The sequence below is a fragment of the Anopheles merus genome, chromosome X (genome assembly GCF_017562075.2).
Source record: "Anopheles merus strain MAF chromosome X, AmerM5.1, whole genome shotgun sequence".
Lineage (NCBI taxonomy): Eukaryota > Metazoa > Arthropoda > Insecta > Diptera > Culicidae > Anopheles > Anopheles merus.
The window spans coordinates 10,821,730-10,842,329 of NC_054081.1; the positions used below are offsets into that span (position 1 = coordinate 10,821,730).

General features: G+C 50.9%; 5 protein-coding genes across 16 annotated transcripts in view; 4 read left to right on the forward strand and 1 right to left on the reverse strand.

The window, feature by feature from the left end:
- Positions 1-20,600, forward strand: part of LOC121592897 (alpha-2Db adrenergic receptor) — a 203,214-nt gene that overhangs the window by 159,313 nt on the left and 23,301 nt on the right. The gene's annotated exons all lie outside the window — the stretch shown is intronic.
- On the reverse strand, positions 12,236-13,491 carry LOC121592975. Its single transcript, XM_041914959.1, has one exon. The coding sequence runs from the start codon at positions 13,469-13,471 to the stop codon at positions 12,293-12,295; it is 1,179 nt and encodes a 392-aa protein (XP_041770893.1). The 5' UTR covers positions 13,472-13,491; the 3' UTR covers positions 12,236-12,292.
- LOC121592962 lies at positions 13,806-15,076 on the forward strand. The gene has a single exon (XM_041914934.1). The coding sequence runs from the start codon at positions 13,806-13,808 to the stop codon at positions 15,009-15,011; it is 1,206 nt and encodes a 401-aa protein (XP_041770868.1). The 3' UTR covers positions 15,012-15,076.
- On the forward strand, positions 15,325-16,718 carry LOC121592953. Its single transcript, XM_041914922.1, has one exon. It carries the CDS (start codon positions 15,338-15,340, stop codon positions 16,574-16,576), a length of 1,239 nt encoding a protein of 412 aa, XP_041770856.1. The 5' UTR covers positions 15,325-15,337; the 3' UTR covers positions 16,577-16,718.
- LOC121592950 lies at positions 16,938-18,294 on the forward strand. Its single transcript, XM_041914907.1, has one exon. It carries the CDS (start codon positions 16,966-16,968, stop codon positions 18,256-18,258), a length of 1,293 nt encoding a protein of 430 aa, XP_041770841.1. The 5' UTR covers positions 16,938-16,965; the 3' UTR covers positions 18,259-18,294.

Here is a 20,600-nt window from a genome sequence, read left to right on the forward strand (position 1 = left end):
ATCTGTCTTGCTGGCATGGTTCTGGCCGCGACCCACTGCGCCTGCCTTTAACGAGAAGTCAATCCGGCTGGCCACCTACGAGGAGCGAACTTCATCAGCAACACACACACACACACACACACCGGGCAAGGGGAAGCAGTGGCACGAAAGTTAGAATAAAATGATGAAAATGAATGAAGCGATGAAATCAATCACTTCCCATTCGCCCATTTGCCCCCAAGTTCGACAGCCCGATCTCGTCTGCCTTGCGCGCGCGCGCGCTCCTTTTATTCCGCCGAGGAACGGGTCGCAATCTCGGCTCACCTCGGGTGGGAAAAGTTTTGCGCACCGCCCGCCCGCGCCTCCTGCAGCCGCGATGACAGGGCGGGCTAATTCCACGGTTGCAGCCGCCCGGCCCAGGTACGGGAGCAGTAAATATGAGCCGAAGAAAGCGCAAAAGCGAAAAACGCGCAACAACAAAAATGTGCGAAAGTCCCACAGCGAATGGTCACATCATGAGGAAACATTAATTGAATAAATCTACCAGCTGAAGCGCTGGCTTAGTTGCGCGAGATTGGTAAAGTTTTGTTCGCCCGTCGCGAGGAGGAAGCGAGAAAAAATCGCTCCGTCACCAGAGCAGGTGCGTGAAATGAAGCGGACGGCAGCAAAGGAGCGTGGTGTGGTGGTTGGGGCCGCGAAACAGGCGCACGCGACGGCACGCGGTAAGTGAGCAAAGAACTTTCTTAAATCCTGCCCTCACCCGACGCCCACGCTGCTCTGGCTAGGGGCCGTGGGTTAAGCTGCCTGGCAGACAGGACCCTACTGTGCTCTTTTCTCTCTCTCTCTCGCTCGCTCCCTCTCTCTGTCTCTTTCTGAGAGTGTTCTACGTGTGTCTGTGTTGGTGTTACTTGCTCGTCCTCGCGGACTCTTACATATGCCCATTACCGTTTGGGATTTCCGGGACAAGGCGAAGAGCGCACGAAGATTGACAGAATCCAATTATTTTGCCTCTTTGCCGTAAGAGAAATGACATTACTGCTGGATGATAGCAAGAACGAACAGCACAAACCCAAGCACATACACAGCGTGTTCCCCGTTCGCATCCCATGCACCATCCTGTGTACCATCAGAGAAGTGGATAGGAAGAGAGAAAGCGAGAGGAGAGAGATAAACTTAAGTCTCACCTTCCCAGATCATTTCCTGGTCGTTTTTTTTTCTCTCTCTCCTTCTTCATACTTTCTCGGGAAACGCGACCAGGCTACTCTTACAGTACGTGCGCACCGTCACCTCATGATCATAATGATAATAAAAATAATAATGTAATCAGCTTACACGACCGGCACACATTGCTCACAATGTGACCCATTATCCGTCGGCCACGCCAACGGCACCGTTGTAAAGCATAGTGCCCCGTTGCGGGTTGTGAATCGGGCATTATTTCGTTTTTCTGTTGCCCCGTACATCCCGCCCCTTTCCATACGTTTCCCTTTACGTGCTTTCGCTTTCCTGAAGCGTACTACTTCACCGTGCGCGGCGAAAAATGGGCGCGCGAATGTAACTTGTCACGCCGCGGCAAGCCATTTTTTTGCCACGGCCATGACTCTTGCGCGCCCCAGGGTCTGTGAGCATATACGGGAAGCATCAATAACCTCGCCCTTGCACATCAGCGCCATCTGGTCAGAGCTGGGCGTATAAATTATTCATTACCCTGCTTTCCGATGCACGCGCAACACACAGCACAACTGCCAGCAAACAACCAAAACAACAACCGCTCGCCCGGAAGCCGTCGCCCGCCAGCAACGTTCTTGGGCGGCGGGGTGTGAGTTTACTTTCTGACAGAAGGATTGTTCGTGCTCTCGCTCCATCTTCGCAGTGTTTCAGCGGATCCGTTGTGGCGAAGACTCCCCGGAAAGGGCGCAGTTTTTTGCTGCTGTCTTTCTTTCACCTCCTGGAGCAGCCCGCCGACGTTCGCAAAAAAAAATGTTCGCAACCTCCACCGGGTAATGATAACGGATTCGGTACCGGGAATCGCAGCGAAGATGGAGTTATTTTTCAACGCACCTTTCGCACGGTGGTTCACTGAGCAGCTCCGTGCGGGAGTAGCTAATGGGAGAAACTAGCACCGGCAAAATGTTTTGTAAAATACATCACGTCAGCTAGCATACGTCAGTACGTTGTTTCTTGCCATATTCTCTTGAATATGTCCGTGAAGAATACGTCGTTGCGCTGGGTTCTGGAACAATGCTATCGATTTACTTAAGAAATGCTGGTTTATTGTAAAAAAGCTGAAAAGTTAAAGATCCTACAAAAACTTGTTGGGTTATATGCCATGCCAAACTAATTCGCAGTTTTCTCCCGATTTGAGTTCAATTTCTCTGATTCACTGCCTTAATTGGTTATCGATTTGATAATCTTTTTCTTTCTGTTAAAATTTCAGACGTTTTGTTGAGAATTTTATCAGATAATAACAGTGGTGTGCTCTCTAGAGCGCACCCTCAACTCTAATCCGACTCGGGATTGGATTGTTAGTCCGATTCTGACACCGGTAAAATCAGAACAACTATCTCGGCCCCGATGCAGAGTCTATCGGAGTCGTATGAAATCGTCTGAAGCCGTCCGGAGTCGGCCCAAGTCGGTCGGAATCACCTGGAATCATCCGGAGTCATCCGGAGTCGTCCAAAGTAGTTCAGAGTTGGAATCGTCCAGAGTTGGCTGGTGTCAGGCGGTGTCACAGTCGTCCAGAGTTGGAGTCGTCCGAAGTCATCGGGTGTCAGAGTTATCTGAAGTCGTCCGGAGTCGTCCGGTGACATCTGGTGTCGTCCGGAGTCTGAATTGACCGGAGTCGGTGGAGTCGGAGTCACCCGGAGTAAGAGTCGTTCAGTGTCAAAGTCGTCCGGAGTCATCCGGAGTTAGGCAGAGTCGAGTCAGATTTCATTTCGTGATGCTGTTCCCTCTTTCGCCTTGCGCTTGCACTCAGGTCTTTCTTTCTAGGGATCACCTCAACAATATCGACTCAGATTCCGAACGACTCCGGACGACTATAAGCGACTCTAGGCGACTCCGGGCGTCTACGACTCCACCAACTACGGACGACCCTGAATTCGAACGGCTCAGACTCTGGACGACTCCGCCTGACTCCAGCCGATTCCGGGCAACTCCAACTTAGGACGACTTTGAACGACTCTGGACGATTTCGAACAACTCCAGACGACCCTGACCGAATCTGGCCGACTCCAGACTAGTGATGGGGAAAATGAAGATTTCGTCGGAATCGATTCCGGCAAGCTCCGAAATTTTCTGGAATCGATTCCGGATAGTAGGTCCGGAATCAGTTTCCAGAATCTATTCTGGAACCAATTTCGAAATCGGCTCCGGAACCAACTCTGGAATCGGTTCCGGAATTGGTTCCGGAATCGGCTCCGAAATTGGTTTCTGAATCGGGTCCGGAATTGGAATTGACTCCGGAATTGGCTCCGGAATCAAAATCGGTTCCGACATCGGAATTGACTCCGAAATTAGAATTGGCTTCGAAATGGAGTCCGTTTGGTCATCTTCATAGGAATAGGCGTTTGGGTCCAATGATGCTATGTGTTGATAGCGGCAAAGAATCAAAATTTACTAGTAAATGATCTATTCACATGGAGACTCGCGGACTTATTTCGCTTCCCACACTTCTTATTTCAATTCAAACCATTCCATTTCTAGAGTCAAGTTCTGATTCTGGAGCCGATTCCGATCCTGGAATCGATTCCGGAGTCAACTCCGAAGCCGATTACGATCCTGGAATCTATTCCGGAGTAAACTCCGATTCCGGAATCGATTCCAGTGTCGGCTTCGGAATCGGCTCCGGATTCAACTCTGGAATCAGCTCCGAAACCAACTCCGGGATCGGCTCTGGAATCGACTCCGGAATCGGAATCGATTCCAGCATCGGAATCGGCTCCGGAATTGATTCCGAACACGGAATCGGAATCTGTTAGGTCCGATTCCGAGCTCCCACCACTACTCCAGACAACTCTAAATGATTCCGAACCTACCTTCCGAACTCGATTCTGAAATTTTCGGAATCGGATCAGAGTTGACTCCGTTTTTTGCAAACTTATCCTATAACTAGTTCTCAAGCAAATGCTTACGACTTGGTTAGGACATGAAGAACTCTCAAAACCCGTGTTCTACGTTTAAAGAAATTAATTTACTTTAGCTAGTGAATAACCAAACTGGCTCCAGCGACTGCCAATTTACGAACGAAGTTCTGCTGATCTGTAGGCACACTTCATTGCAAAAAAAACTAAAATCCTGCACGAGCCTACTGCATTTCTCGCTCAATTTACTACTAACACAAGCTCAGCAAAACTCCAACCGTCGGCTCAATAGACTCGCGAGAATAAAACCGAAACGTTCCACAACACATTCGTTATTCCCCCACACCCCATGGATTAAGAAAGCCTACTCAATTATGCTGCCGAAAAAAAGCTTGCTGTTTCGTTGTTGTTTTTTTTTTGCGTGCACATGCCCATCCCAACCAACTCCTGTTGCCAGAAAACGAATGCGAAAGCAAAGGCGCGCTCCCGATGGTGGGCTGGTTTTATGCATTTCAATCTCAAAAAACTTGCTTCCGGTGTGATAAAGGCTACATTAAATACAGTGACAAACAAACACACATACGCGCGCGGATTTGTGCTGAAGCTTCAGCACACCGAGCTCGTGCTGATGATAATCATATTAAGCTGGTGCGAAAAGAAGAGTACGACCTGTGAAGGGGGGGGGGGGGGGGAAGAAAAAAATAGAAAGAAGTGCAAATAGAAGCAAACCAGAGGAGGAAACCGAAATCTAACACCGGTACCAAACGCCTAGTCCTAGCCCCCACCCAGCCTCGAAACATTGGCATCTTTACTCGCCCACAGCCCTGAGCAGGCCCGGCAGAGCTTACAGGCGGACCACCGTAAGTGCCCTTCCGGTTCTGGTTCACCTTTACGCGCTCAATTTATTTTCCTTATCTCGCCGTACAGTGTTGTGCGTATGTGTTTCAATTTGTCCGAATTGCTTCAGTAATCCGGTGAGTCAAGAGTGCGACCGGTTTTTGTGCTACTTTCTCGCTTTCGCTCTTTTGAATCCCGACGCGATCGTAAAGGTGGTACGGCCGTACCGGGAGCAGCAATGTATCGACCGGCTGCGGGGTCATAAATGGGTCGCACTGATAAGTCACGCAGCAGCAGCACTGCCCTCTGCTAACATGTGGACGGCGGCGTCTATTGCCCACCAGACGACCGGCTCCTTAGCACTACTGCGGCACGGTATTGGCTTTGTGCATTTGCCAGAAACATCCACTGCCACGGCCGTTAATCAACTGGTAACAAGATAATTTTTGTCACACCAGCTACCGTCGGCCACCAGTTCGTGGCCCGGGCATCGATAGCAGCGCCCCTAAAGTAATGCAATCTGCATGACAAATTTGCACGATCAAGGTTATCGTTATTAGGCAGTTTGCTATCGTTTAAGAGTGGCATTGTTTTGTAGCAATTATTCGAACTGGGTTTTTTTTTTTTTGCTTTATTCGTACCATTTGTCTTTCTTTCCACTACTGAGCGTTGAAACATTTATTTCGATTAATTTTGTTTAAAAAAACAACTCCCTCAAGAAGCTCCAATCGTTCGACTCGCAGGTAAAAAACCAGAGGGCCAAACGGATGGGGATGGAAAATTAATTGCGAAACATTGTTCATAATACTTCGCAGCATCGGTGCAGACTGGCTCTGTTTCTGGTTTTGCCCACCCTTCTCCTTCCTCTTCCCTTTCTCTTTCTCTTTCTCTCTCTTTATCACACACACACACACACGCTCTCACTCTCTTTTTCCTGTATCGTGTCACACAGTGTATTCAAACAATTGGTCTTTGTCGCTGCAAATTGCACCGGATCGAAACGAAAAAAAAACACACACACACACACACACAGAGAACGTGAGGAAACGTATGCAGTGGGAAGCAATGGTCGTCACATCGCCCCTCCACCCCATTCGCACGTCTTCCTGCGCGTTTGTCCTTGGGAAAATGGAGGCGGATCTCTGCACACGACGAAGTGCTAACGAACACGAACGTTTGGAGCGTAAACTTTAACACAATAGTAATTACTTTTATGTCTGCGCGCGCTCCCTCTCTCACTCTGGCGCTCTTTGTCTCTCTATCACGCTCTGTGTTTCACTTCCCAAAAGCTGCAAGCCTGCATCCTGCATGCAAGGCCACTTTGCTTTCTTGGTTCGGACATGCGTTTTTTTTTTATTCGCCTTCCCTTGTTTCACCCTTTCCCCGTTCTATTCTTGCCAGACGACGGCAAGTGCAAACTATGCAGCAGAGGAAGAAGAAGAAGAAGAAGAAGAAGCAAGCGGCAACGTGTGTGGCAAAAAAAACCCGTTGCTTGCCAGTCTCGGCTCGAGAATGCCGAGAATGCATAAAAATTCCATTCAACAGCGCCTCCCAACGGTGCCGGCTGACTTGGCTGAACGGCTAGACCGAGGCGGACCGAGAAGAATAGAATAGACTTCCCGTGCCCGTGTGCGGTACGGTACGGGTGCTTTTGATTTCCTCTCCTTGTTTACTCTGCCCCTTCACTTCGGCTCCACTGAAATGATACGAAAAAATGGCAGCACAAAAATTCAAAAAACCAAAACAAAAAAACACAGACCCAACAGACACAAGGAAACGCCGCTGACTACAACCATCCATAATGGACATTACTGTTTTCAACGAATTTTGCTTTCCGCCGGCCTATCCGCGCACTCGGCACGGCGCGGTTGCCGCTTTTACGCGGTGTGCATCCGCATTTCCGGCGTGCATCTGCATTTCCGGGCGTCGTATGTGAGTGTGTGTGTCAGGTTTTTTGTGCTTCGCATACTTCATTTCTCGCGTGTTTCGCATGTGCTCGCCCCATGTGGGCGTAGGCACCGGTGGGGGAGTGGAAGCGAGCGCGAACTCGCATTAATCTTTTTCATCTGGTCGCTTGGCGTGGGGATGCGTTCGCGACAGAAACGCATCGACCAGGCTCTGCTGGGCTGTTTTCTGTGTCATGTGGTAATTTTTATTTTGTTTTTGTTTTGCTGTACTGTTTGGGTTGCCGTCCCTTTTTTTTTGTTTTTCACAATATGCTAGATAAACATACGGTTTGCGATTTTAGCCATGTTTGTGTTGTTCGCGGGATGTGTTTTTCTTGCCCGGCGAGCGTGGAAAAGGGAAGCGTAATCTCTAAATGATCGTACAATCTGATTATCTACCGTTCGGGTGCAGCAATATGGACCGAGCAGCGGCTCGTTTAGCTGTAATAGCTTCGTCGTCGTAGGGAGTTCATGATACTGTGAGTAGGCGCTATAAAGCGCCTGAAGGTATGCAATAAATTTGTAAATTTTTTGGAATTTTTTTTAATACGTTTTTCATTGAAGTCGCTTACCTTTGGCTATGAAAGTGTAATGCTCGTCACATCGTCGTGTTTTGCGAGCATTATTCTCACTAACTGTCTTAAATGCATCTTACGCTCTAGATTGCATTCTCTCCTGTTTCTAATCGTTGCTTAGGTGAATTTTGTCTTTTTTTCTAGATTGTTGTTTATGTTTCTCTTTGCACGTTGAATTTGGAGCAATGCAATAGAAATAAACCAAGTAACCATGTTCAGGAAACCAGAAGTGTAAATTTATAAACGGTTCACAGGCGTATTTTCCTCTATTCCTATAACGGTATAGGGGCCTTTTCCGTTTTAAGTTCGTAGGCTGAAATTTTAGCTGTTTGCATTGTATAGCAGTTTTCGAGCAGCTATCTAAGTGGGTATAATATACAAGTGGGCTTATCCCAAGGTGTATGAATTTAGAAGGCTGATTTTTATCGCTTCTGTTTCTGAATGAAGATTTTAAGAGTGTTTTGTGCATTCGTCAAGCCTCGAAAAAGCTTGTTTGAGCCAAAGTTTTCACCCATCCTGTCAGAAAGTGATATACAAATTTGGTTATAAAAAACATGCTATGAAACCACCTGGACTACATACACTTTGATTCTGGATTCCATCACCAGAGCGCGCGAAATTAACTTTTGAAATGGTTCAAAATTAACAGTCGTTCAAAATTAACCAGAGTCGTTTAAAATTGCTGGAATTTCGCATCGCGGACGCATTGAGTTCATTTGTTAATTTTAACGGCTGGTCCTATACCGTCGTCAAACAAACGAAATTAGCGTTAGTCGTTTAATTGTACTGCTCAAATTTTTTCCCCGGGCTTGCCTATATGCGATATCGAGCAGTCGTTAACTGTTTTGACGATTAACTTGTTCGTTTGCAAAAATAGAGTGATATTATTAGCCAATATTTTTTCCCTATACCATCAAAATGAACAATTGACTTTTAAAATATTACAAACTCAATCAAAATGAAGATCCAAACAATTAAATTTTAACAAAACGAACATCAAAGAAACGAACCCGGTTAATTTAAACGTACGTTAATATTGGGGAAAGCAAATGTTTGGCTGCGATTGGCCAATGTTCAGAAAAGGCATCAGAATTTCAGTTGGCCGTCAAATGTTTACTTGCTGTTGAATAGTGTTCAAAAGCATCGCAACATTGTTTACTTGGGCTCGAAAACGAACGTATTAAAAAATGTGGCAGAAACGAAACATGTTACTTCGTCATACTTTCTGGCACAATACGAATACGTGTAAACACCTTAATTTGGTGCAAACTGCCCATTAAATGCTGTACATTTATTCACTACAGCTCTGTCGAACCAAACTAAGGATGCTTGGTTGTTCGAAACGCCTACAGCGCGGCTTAAATTGCAAATTTCAATAGCATACTTTAAGGCACCAAATGAGTGGAGAGCACTTTTTTACACAATAGTGGCCTCTTAAATTAATGAAATGAGCATAGCATTTTTACCAATTATTAATCTTTCCAGAGTATGTCCTTCTTTTTCTTTCTGCTTCCGTTTGAAAGCTGCTGTGAAAAACACACCCGCACACGGGGAAGTATTCTTCAAAATTCAATAAAAATTCATACACATCGACTGCTGGCAACGTCCTCATGGACGACGATGACGACGACAACGACGACGACGATGATGACGACGGGTCTTATCTATCGCTCACCGGGCAGCCTTTAATTTGAGCCGTGCCGTGCTGCGAAACCAGGTTTCCCCCGAGGCGCTCAGCTCAAGTCTGTTTACCCGTGTGCTCGCCACGGTTTGTTTGTCCATAAAATTTTACGCCACAGAGGATGCGAAATGAATTTCAACACTGGGTGTGGAACCCGGGGAGAGGAGTTTCACAAACGCCTGCGAGTCTGGGGCAGCATAGGAAGCAGGAAAGACGCATTCCGCTCCGTTCAATGTACCAGGTACGAGTAAAAAAAGATGGGAGAAAGAAAGAGAGAGAGGCAGATAGATGGCGGACACCTTAAAAGCCTTACTCGAGCGTCTCGGCTAATGCTGGCAAAAACTGAAAACTACCGGACGATCGAAAACAAGCCTTTGCATCGGCCGTGCTCGTTTGGGATCATTTTAATTATCACTCATTCTGTGTGCGTGTGTTTTATGGGAATTGCTAAAAGCGTGTGTGTGTGTTTGTGTGTGAAAGAAAGAAAGAGTCACCGAGTACGCCGGTTCGCAGCGAGGCGTCGATAATTAACTTCTCCGTTGCGCTGGCGGTCCTGCAGATGCGAGGGAGGACGGTTGTCCGAAAAATGGCCCCGGCACAGTCACTCTTAATGGAAACCTTTTCTTGGTGACGGTGCCATGAGCGTCGTCCCATCATGAGTCTCAGGTGACTGATAGCTGATAAGGCCCGCTCGGGCTCGGCTGTACGCCCCAAAACACACTGGCAGCGGCCGGCTACGTCTTCTGCGGAATGGTCGCGCCAGGACGCACCGTGCGTCGACACGGTGGCAAAATGTCGGTAATTTTCTCGCCTCGAGCACACTGATGAAGCCTCATCAAACCATGCTTCACGGTAATCAGGGGTATGCGATCGGGCCGTGGGTAGGACGAACGGAAACAAAAGAGCATCCGCAAACAACCGACCCGAACCGCCGCCCGCTGGCGACTGTTGACTTTTCCATCTCGGGCCGCCTTTAACATTTAAGCCAACAACTTGGGACTGCAGAGAGCACCTTCAATGGGTCTCATTTTTAGCACACACACAGTCACACACACGCGCGCGCACGCAGGTGTGCCTGTGGGGCGAAGAGAATCGAAAATGGCAAGCCGTCTGATGCGGGCGTCTTTTCCATTGCGGGTTTGCATCCGAAACATGCTAAAATTATGCTGGATGTAGCCGCCATCGAGGAACTAGACACAGAGCAACCGCGCACCGGTGCCTATCTTTAACGCACGCTGGGAAACGGTACTGCCAAACACCCACCGGCCACCAGATCTGCATTTAATGAGACCGGCCACCGGACAACAGCACACTCTAACAAAGAAGCCTGGCTACTAGCCAAACGCTGCAAACGCGAAACCGCTTCGAGCCTTCTCGCCCAATCGTAAATCGAGTTTGGTTCCACGCTTGATGTAGCGCCGTAAAGTTAGACTACCCGCATCGCACGCCGCTTCGCCCGGTCCGCTATTTTAGCTCGGGAAAGCTTTAGTTTGGAGAATGAGTGTGATTTTAATTAAATTTTGCCATTCAATCGATCGTGCTCCCGCTCGAGTACGGTGTGGGAAGAGTGTGGCCAGGCACGGAACGGAAAGGGGGGAAACAGCATTCAGCAGCATCAAATAAATGCCAACTCATGCCACTCGATGATGAAAGGGGGAAGCGAACGAACGTTCGGCGGCTTAATCTTTCTCTATAGACACACACGCGCATGCACGCGGTGGACCCAGTGGGCATACCATTGGGACGTCGTCAACAAAGAAGCTATTAAGCAGCGGCACAATAAGCTGTCTGTGTCATACTGGTTGCAGACATTCATTAGTATTGTTTGGCAGGCACCGGTGCAGTTTTCCCGCAGCTACCTACAACATCTCTGGATGGCCGAATTATCTTAAAGCGTTGGAGTGTTTGTTGGTAGGCAGGTTCGCCTAGCATTATCCGGAGCCGTTTGGAATCGTCTGGAGCCGTCAGAAGTGGCCCGGAGTCACCTGGAGTCTTTGTCATACGGAATCATCCGGACTCGTCTGAATTCATCCGGAGTTGTTAGGAGTCATCTAGAGTCGTTCGGAGTTGTTCAGAGTCTGATCTGACCTCTGCAAATTGAAGTCGTCCGGAGTCGGTGTCGCCCGGAGTCATTCGAAGTCGTCCAGATTTGTTTGGAAAAGGTCTGAAGTCGTACGGAGTCTTCCGTAGTCTTCCCAGAGTCGTCGGATGCGACTCGGGCTATTGTTAGTCTGATTCCGACTCTGGCAAAGTTTGAGTCGTCCGAAGTGAAAGTCACTCGGAGTCGTCTGAAGACGTCCGGAGTTGTCTGAAGTCGTCTGGAGTCGTCTGGAGTCGTCTGGAGTCGTCTGGAGTCGTCTGGAGTCGTCCGGACGTCTGGACGGCAGCAGACTTCGATCGACTCCGGACAACTCTGACGTCGGAAGACTCCAACCAACTCGGAACTACTCCTGATGACTTCAGACGACCTCAGACGACTCCAGACAACTTGAGACGACTCCTAACGACTCCGACTCCAGGTGGCCCCATCGACTCCGGACAAATCAGACTTCGGAAGACTCCAACCAACTCCGAACTACTCCAGACGACTTCAGACGACTTCAGACGACTCCAGACGACTTGAGACGACTCCTAACGACTCCGACTCCAGGTGATCCCATCGACTCCGGGCAACTCTGACTTCGGAAGACTCCAACCAACTCCGAACTACTCCAGACGACTTCAGACGACTTCAGACGACTCCAGACGTCTTGAGACGACTCCTAACGACTCCGACTCCAGCTGACCCCATCGACTTTGGGCGACTCTATACTACTCCGGACGACTCCAGCCGACTCCGAACAACTCCGGACAACTCTGGACGACTCCCGACAACTTCGGACGACTCCAACTCCGGATAACTCCGGGTGACTTCGGGCGACTCTGAACTACTCCGGACTACTCCAGTCGGCTCATGACGACCCCGGGCGACTCCGGACGACTCCTGATCACTCATTACGACTCCGACTCCGAACAGAACTAGTGACTTCGTTTTTGCCCGATTAAGAATCGGACCAACAATAGCTGGAATTAGATCGCAGTCGTGGGTACGCTTCAGAGAGCACGCCACTAAGTAACAACACAATCCTGTTGCATGTCCATGGCGAGATATTACCGTCGATGATCCGTTTTATTCACTGCAGCTGCCGGCACCTACAAACCCTTAAACAACTTGTACAGCGCTTCGTAAGCCGGGAAGCCGCGCTGGTACTTAAACTGCTCGAACAGTTTCTTGACATCGTCGAGCGCTTGGCGCACCGCGGCATCCTCCTGCCCGACCGTTGCCTCCACGCGGCCCGTCTCGTGCGCCAGCCGGATCAGATGCACGTCGTTGTTCTGCTCGCCCTGATGCTGCAGCAGTGTCTCCAGCAGGGCCCGCAGCGCCCGAACGCGCTGCCCTCCCACCGGCAGTGCGTTCGGGAAGCTTACCATCCGATCCAGTGCTTCCGCAGACCACTGCTGCTTGAGCGCCTCGTACAGCGGCTCCTCGACGCGCGCAAAGTACTCCGGGTAGTCGCGCGCGAACTCGACCACCTCGTGGAACCTGCCCGCCTGCAGCTCCGCCAGCCAGCGCTCCACCACCTTGCCCTCGTACTGGGCGTGGTCGGGCTTGTACCGGTCCTCCAGCTGGCGCACGTCGGTCGAGAAGATCACGGCCGGGAAGCGGCCATCCTGCCCGTTCGATTTGAGCAGCTCCGCCAGCTGCTTGTACACGGCGACCCGCTCGTCCGCGCCCGGCACCAGCCGAGCGAACTTGAGCATGCGGGCCACCATGCGCCCGTCGGCACCGTGCGTCTGGTAGCTTTCCTTCATCATCTCCGCGAGCGAGGCGTTCACCAGCATCGAGTGCAGTACCAGCGCGCGCTGCACCCGGTCCGACTCCATGCTGGTCAGCATCAGCTCGTGCTGCAGCTGGGCCCCGTACTGCCAGGCCTGCTCGACCAGGTGGCGCTGCTCGCCGACCATCTCCTGCAGGTTGGGCAGATCGTGCTGCAGCGACACCTGCAGCACGTTGACGCGGGCGCTGACCTCGCTCAGGTAGGCGGGCAGCTTCTCGTAGATGGCGTTCACCTTGGCGGTCCGCTCGTCGTGCGCTTCCTGGCAGCGCTGCTTCAGCTCGCGGTAGGCCTGCTCGTGCTCGGACACGACGCAGGCGGCCAGCGTCGTCGACCCGTTGCACTCCTTCTCGTTCCAGGCGGTGGACGCTTTCAGCAGTGCGGCGTAGTGCTGCCCGCACGCTTCCAGCTTGTCGGACGATTCGGGCAGCTCCCGCGGGTGGACAGCCGAGAGCGTCAGGGCGCAGGCGGCGAGTGTTGCGATCAAGGGCGTCATTGTTGGGCTGCTCAAAACGCTCACCGTGTCGATACTTCCAGATTCGGAGACGTGCTGGGGGTTTTATACGCCCCCGTCCGGTGCGCTGCTGCTCGGTGACAGCAGCACGGATACAAATGGTTTGTTTGGCAAGCTGAGTCGGTCCTGCTAGCGACAAACCCCGTCCTGTCAGCGTGCTGAAAATTAATCGCTTCCCCATCCATCACTCCATCCCGGGGGAATCGCGCACAGGAAAAACATTTGCCCGAGGCAAACGCGTGCCTGCAACGGGAGCCCCGGAAGGGGGCTTATAAGAGCGCTACGGACGTACCGGCAAGCCACACTAGTTGCCGGAATGGGTTCACTCGCTGTTAGACTGTGGACGGTTTTGCTGCTGCTCGCCACGGCAGCCCGCGGGCAGCAGCCGCCTGCGCAAAGTGGCTGCGTGTCCCAAGCGGGAGCGATCCTGGCCGCACCGCCCATCCACTGCCAGCCGCTGCAGGCGTGCGACGGAGCGGCCATCTTGCAGCCCTACCTCGCCCTCTACCAGCAGTGCCGCGTGAATGCGTCCGAGCGCGCCAACCTGCGCGACAACTTCCTGTACCGCCTGAACCACTGGCAGGGCGATCATCCCTATCTGCTCGAAACGGTCGCGAACGCGTACGAGCCGCTCAAGGGCGTGCTGGTGTCGGAGCAGGATGCGCGGCGCAGCCTCCGGCTGGTGCCCGAGCTGCAGCGCAAGCAGCTCATCTACAGCATCGAGGCGGGCCGGCTCGAGGACGCCCACATCCTGCACATGACACTGAAGGGCCAGTGGAAGCCGGACCAAATCGTGGCGGCCATCCGGGGCGGCTACCACGTCACCCCGACGATCATGGAGCATCTGCTCGAGTTCGTGCGCGCCATCCCGGTGCGGAAGGAGCGGGCCGCCTACTACAAAGCGATCGCGCCGGTCATTCGCAGCTTCAAGCTCACCCTCACGTACGTGACGCTCCTGTTCGCGGGCGATGCGACCGGCGTGTTTGACACGCGCAAGGATCGCGACGACTACATCTCGCAACCGCTCACCGTGTTCGTGCACATGCTGCGCAGGCAGCTGGCGAACGTCGAGTTCGAGCAGCACCTGTCGCTGGCGGAGCGCTTCCCCCGCTACTACACGCTGCACATCGAGCAAATCTTCTTCTTTGCGCCCCCGCTGTGGCAGAAGGCGGAGAAGCGCCGGCTGTTCGAGATCGCGGGCCTGTACAAGGCGAAGGGGCACCGGTTCGCGGCGATCGAGCTGCTGCTCAAGTGGGCGCACCAGTACGCACCGGCGCGCGGGGGCAAGGCCCACCTGGAGGAGATACTGCCGACGCTGGCGCTCGAAACGGAGAAGCTGCGGCGCACGGTCGAGCAGACGGGCAAGAGCGCAGCGGAGCTGGCGCGGCTCAAGAAGCTGGAGGAAGGATTTGTCAGCAAGAAGGATCGCTGGAACACGAACACCTACCGCTCGTACCTGCACATGATCAAGACGAAGGGTAAGTTTGGCCAGAGTAGGATGGAAATGGAGCGCAAGGGGTAACAGCGGGAATGGCACATACGAGGCTGGATGAAATACAAGTCGTTTCGGTGAGCGCAGTCACCAAGCAAGCATAACTTTCGTGCGTACAATGTGTATGACCACTGATGACAAAGCGCTTGGGCGGGGCGCTTGCTGCGTGGCTGACAAATGGGAGGGGTGAACAAATGTTTGCGCACACGATAATGCTCTTGTTTGCGGTGCGCTGACGGTAGACAAATCGCTGCCAGCGACGGCTCTAACCTGCCGCCTTACGGACGGTCTGCTTATAAATGAGCGTTCGTGGCTACTCGGGCGTTCAAGTCATCTCGAGCAGGAAGCACTGCAGCATGTCACGTGTGCCCACTGTACTGTTGGTCTTAGCGAGCGCCGCAATCCTCGCGGCGGGCGGCCAGGAAGCAACCGACGACCCGTTCGCGGACGAAACCGACCAGTGCCAGATCAGCGTTAGTGCCGAGACGATGCAATCCCTGCACGGCGGATCGATGCAGCCGGACGGCACGTGCGACAACCTGTGGGCAAGCTTTCTGTCCCAGTTTCACCATGTCAGGTCAAACCTAACCGCGTGCCAGGAGCGGGCAGCCGCCGGACCAGCGCCCGATCCCTCCAGCCAATTCTGCCAGCAGCTGCTGGACGATGCGCAGCGGCAGATGGAGCAGGAGCATCGCCAGCACGCCGCCACGCTAGAGGAGCAGCTGCACGCGGCGCAGCAGGAAACCCAGCAGGAGCAGGAGATGAAGCGGGCGCTGCAGAAGCAGCTCGACGCGCTCACCGACACCCGCAACGCGCTCTACATCGATCTGCTGCTGGCGAACATTGCGATCGGCGAAACGAAGCAAGCCCTCTCCTACTACAACCTGATGCCGGCCAGCCTGCCCACCGACAAGCTGCACGAGCAGATCGTGCGCTTCGTCTACCGGGTGACGATCTACCAGGACCAGCGGCTGCTCAACCTGATGCGGTTCGTGCGCGACATCCCCAGCGTGGACGAGCGGCGCTCGCTGTACCAGCTGGCGCAGCGCGAAATACAGAAGCGCCCGAGCCAGCGGGACGGGTACGTGGCGGCCGTGTTTGCGCTGAGCGTGCGCGAAGATTTGCCCGTCTACCAGGCGAACCGGCAGCTGTACGACGACCTCATCCGGCAGTCTGAGAGCCGCCTCCGGGAGCAGGTGGCGAACGGTAACTTCAAGCAGGCGGCCGAGCTAGCCGCCCGCCAGCCACAGCACTTCCGGCAGCTGCAAACCAGCCTCGCCACGATCGAGCTGAAGCACTGGCCCAAGTTCGACCGGTTCGTGCCGTACGCTAACGCGCTGCCCCAGCCAGCCCAGCGGCTGGAGGTGCTGCGCGTGCTGCTGGGCCAGATCGGCGACAGGGAGAAGAAGACTTCGCACAAGTATCTGGTCCAGGCGGCGCGGCAGTTTGACATTTGCGAGCAGTTCATCGGCCGGGGCAAGGTGGACCAGGCGGTCAAGAAGCAGCTGGAGGAGCTGCGCGGGAAGTTTGCCACGTTTGCGAACGGCAAGAGCTACCAGCACTATCTGAGCGAGTCGCGCAAGTCGTCCGGCTAGGGCGTCGGCGACGAGCTACAAGTGATTCAAAGCCTGGCAGGCGAGGAACCCCCGTGCCGTGTCGTGTAGCGCAAACCCCTTCACCATCAGTGCACAGTGAAATAAAGCAACAATAAAAATTAAAAAAAATGTTATCAACATATTGAGCAACAGCAAAGCCTTTCCTTTGGTTCGTTCGCAATCTGCGCGTTGCTTGTGCAATCGCTGAACAAACAGATGAGCCCGCTGGCCTTCCCAGCCAGCTAATATTGACACTTCATTCGAGCTGGACCATTAATCACGGCGTCTGTTTGCGCGCGGGGCCAAGTATAACTAGCACCACGCACCGAACCGACGGGCGCTAGTTTTGTTTCTCTTGCTGCGAGCGTCAGTGAATTAAAAACGAAAGTATGGATCACCGCAGAGTGTGGTGCTGTCTGCTTAGCTGCATCGCGATGGCCGTGCTGTGTAGCGCATCGAGTGCAGCATGCACGCTCCAGGTCCCCGAAACCATGATAACGCACCTGCTGCAAGCGGATCAACCCGCCGGCGGTTGCGCCGCTGCCTGGGATAGTCTACTGTCTCGGCTGGAGCAACTGCGCCACAATCTTACGGGCTGCAGCGAGCGCGAAACGACGAACCCGGCACCACCAGATGATACCCGCACCAGCGACCCCTGCCAGCCGCTGCTGGACGAGCTGCAACGGAAAGCGAACCAAACCCTGCTCCAGCTCGACAAGGAAATGGCCGACAGAGCACTGTACGAGCGCATCGAGCTGGCCAAGGTAGCACGGGACCAGGACCGCATCCACCAGGCGATCGAAACGATGCGCACCGAGCTGCGAAACCACCGGCAACAGCTGCTACTCCTCCATCTCGATTCGGCGGACTTACAACAAGCCCTGCGCCACTATCAGCTGCTCGTCGCGCAGGGCGATCGCAGCCTTCCCCAGCAGATAGTGAGGTTCGTGTACGCCGCCCCACGCCACGAGAACCGCCGGCTCGAGAACCTGCTCGACCTGGTGCGGCAGCTGCCGGCGCGCCAGGACCAGCGCACGCTGTACCAGCTGCTCCAGCCGGAAATCATGAAGCGCCCCACGCAGAACCAGAGCACCCTCGCCATGCTGACCGCGCTCGAGATGGGCCGGGTCGTGGAGGAGAACGGCGAGCTGAAAAAGCAACAGGACGCCATGTACCAGCTGGTGCTGAAGCGCTGGCTGTTTCTGCGCCTCGCCGGCCAGTATCGCGAGATAGTGCAGTTTGCCACGAAGCACCCGCGCCTGTTCAGGCAGATCGGGGTGAAGATCGCCACGATTCACCCGAAGTACTGGTGGAAGATTAGCTTCAGCCAGTTCGTGACGTACCCGAACCTGCTGCCGCTGCCCGAGCAGCGGCTGGAAGCGTTCCGCACCATCATGAAGCAGCTGAAGCAGCGCAATGGGAAATTTTTCGCCGACCATCTGGCAAAGCTGGCGCCCCAGATCGAGCTCTGCGAGCAGTTTCTGCGGCAGCAGAAGAAGGAGCTCGAGTGGAAGGACGAGCTGGTGAAACTGAAGGGACAGTTTGCCGACTTTGACCGGCGCAAGGACTACGCGTACTATCTGAAAAACTCCAAGGCGCTCATTAAGAAGTATGCAGACGCAGCGAAGCAAAACAAACACCGGCAGGCCGGGCGCAGCGGAGGTCTTGCAGGGCGCCGCTAATAATGCTAATAATGTCCAGGTCGAATAAATGCAATTGTGTGCAGGAATTGTTCCGTTTGCTGTTTTTTTTGTCTGTCAAATGTGTTTGTTGACATTCTTTTTAATTTATTTTCAGACGAATTTTCTTGCAAACACAACCCAATAATATATAGCTGCCATACTGTGTTCTGGCTACTCATTTGTATCTTCTTGTGAATCATGTTTACGCAACAACTTGCACATCGGTTGCGGCTTGCGAAACTTTATTTAAACTGCATTTCAATGAGACGCCTCACCTGTTCAAAGCTTCGCCATTCAATTGTTTGCTTTGTGCATGCTTTGCTTCAGCTCAAACCGTCTCGCTTCTCACGTTGGTTGCAACACCCGCAGTCACTGATTTGCGTACAAGGTGCGATCCATTAGCGCTGGTTCTTTTTACGATTCCTATAAATCGCCTTCTAGTAAAACTAGAAGAAGTAGGGTAAGTGTACCAATTATGGCCATAGCGGCCAGTATTTTTGCTATAAAACAGTAAATTTGCATTCTGCAACCATGGATGGATTTTTGTATCAAATATGAACCTTTTAAATTCATTCATGCTTCATTAGTTACATGTCAGAAACATGCATTTATAAAATATCACTATTTTAAAATGTGCAGCTAAGATGTTGGTCATCTCTTACCATTTTGCTAAGTGTACCACTATACGATATTAGTGATTTACAAGCATCTAAACATATTTTTGTATGAAAAAAAAACACCATTATGATGTAAAACGCTTGTTATTTAATAGCTTCACATCAAAATTCCTAAATTTTGCATCGAAAATGTGCCTTTTTGCCATATGTCCACAATTGGCACAACTTAACAACGATGTACCAATTATCGCACTAGGGCAAGTGTACCAATCATGGCCATAAGGAGCACTTTTTATTGTTTAAAACAATCTAATTCATTTTACAACTCTTGAAAGTATTGTAATATTTAATATAAACTATATTCTGAACATTGATCCCAAAACATACGAGGAACTGTATATTTTATTAATTATTCCACTTAAAAGATGAATCCTCAGAAGAGTTGACATTCCATAGCGTTTTGCGAAGACTATTGCGTTTGAATAAAGGTGACTTTTTAAGCTTTCAATCGCATAAAAAAATGTTACAATCTGTATTGTAAGAAGCGTTTGTTTAAAAATTTCTAATTTTTCGAGGAACACTTCTGTTAATGCCACGGACCCCAAGTGGGCCGCGGACCAGAGGATGGAGACCACTGCTATAGGGTACCAATTACCGCAGAAGATGATCAAATCTTTACCTTAGGCTAACATATACACCAAAATACTCAATTAAAGTTGTTAACCTAGAACAACAACTCAACATTTGATCCAACCCGTCATGCGCAGCCAGATCAATCATTCGTTCTTTATGTTGAGATCTATAAATTAAAAATCATGTTCTGAATTAATGTTGAAATGAATTAAATAAACTAAAAGAACTAAATGAAATAAAAAGATGCTGTGAACGAGCTATCGCAACATTACAAGAAACTAAAACAAGAAAGCCATTTCAAAACAACAACAAGAAAGATATGATTTTTATGTTTTATGTTGTTATTTTGAAATCCAATCAAATTAAAAAATATGTGCAGATTTTATACATTTCAGGCTTCCAAAATCCATATAGAAACACATGATTGTGTAAAAAACGAATTTAAACAGTGAACAAAAGTGCGACTTGGTGACAAACTATATCCATAATTGGTACACTTACCCTATGTAATGATCAAGAAGATTTAGTGTACGCGTACGCAGATGATATTTCGATTATAACAAGAAGTTCTACGTTCTAAGTCTAGTAAAATTGAAGTTATAAAAGAAATATTTATAGAATTTGAACTTGATTCTGGCGCAAAACTCAACCCAAATAAATCGAGGTCAATTGATGTAGGGTATATTTCAATAAGAAATAAAATGAGTGTAGACTGGCTGTATAACACAGACAGATCAAAAATATTTGGAATATTTTCCACAAATTCATTAAAATAAACTGTTAAACTAAATTGAGAAGCAACGTCACACAAATTTGAGCAGATAATTTGGAGTTACATAGCAAGAGAACTAAACATTTATCAAAAAATCGTTGTAGCTAACATTTAGCTTCGAAATTATGGTACGGTATGGTGGCATTTTTTTTGTTAAATATCTTCATATCTAGGCACTGGTCATATCGCTTTTATTTTTTAATAATTGCCATTATGTACTAATGTCACTTCGAAATGTGACTGAACCTTAGTAGGCCCTGATACCGCAGTAAATAAATATTTTCTGTCGGTCAGTTCACCACCAGAGGCATTCTTAGCAG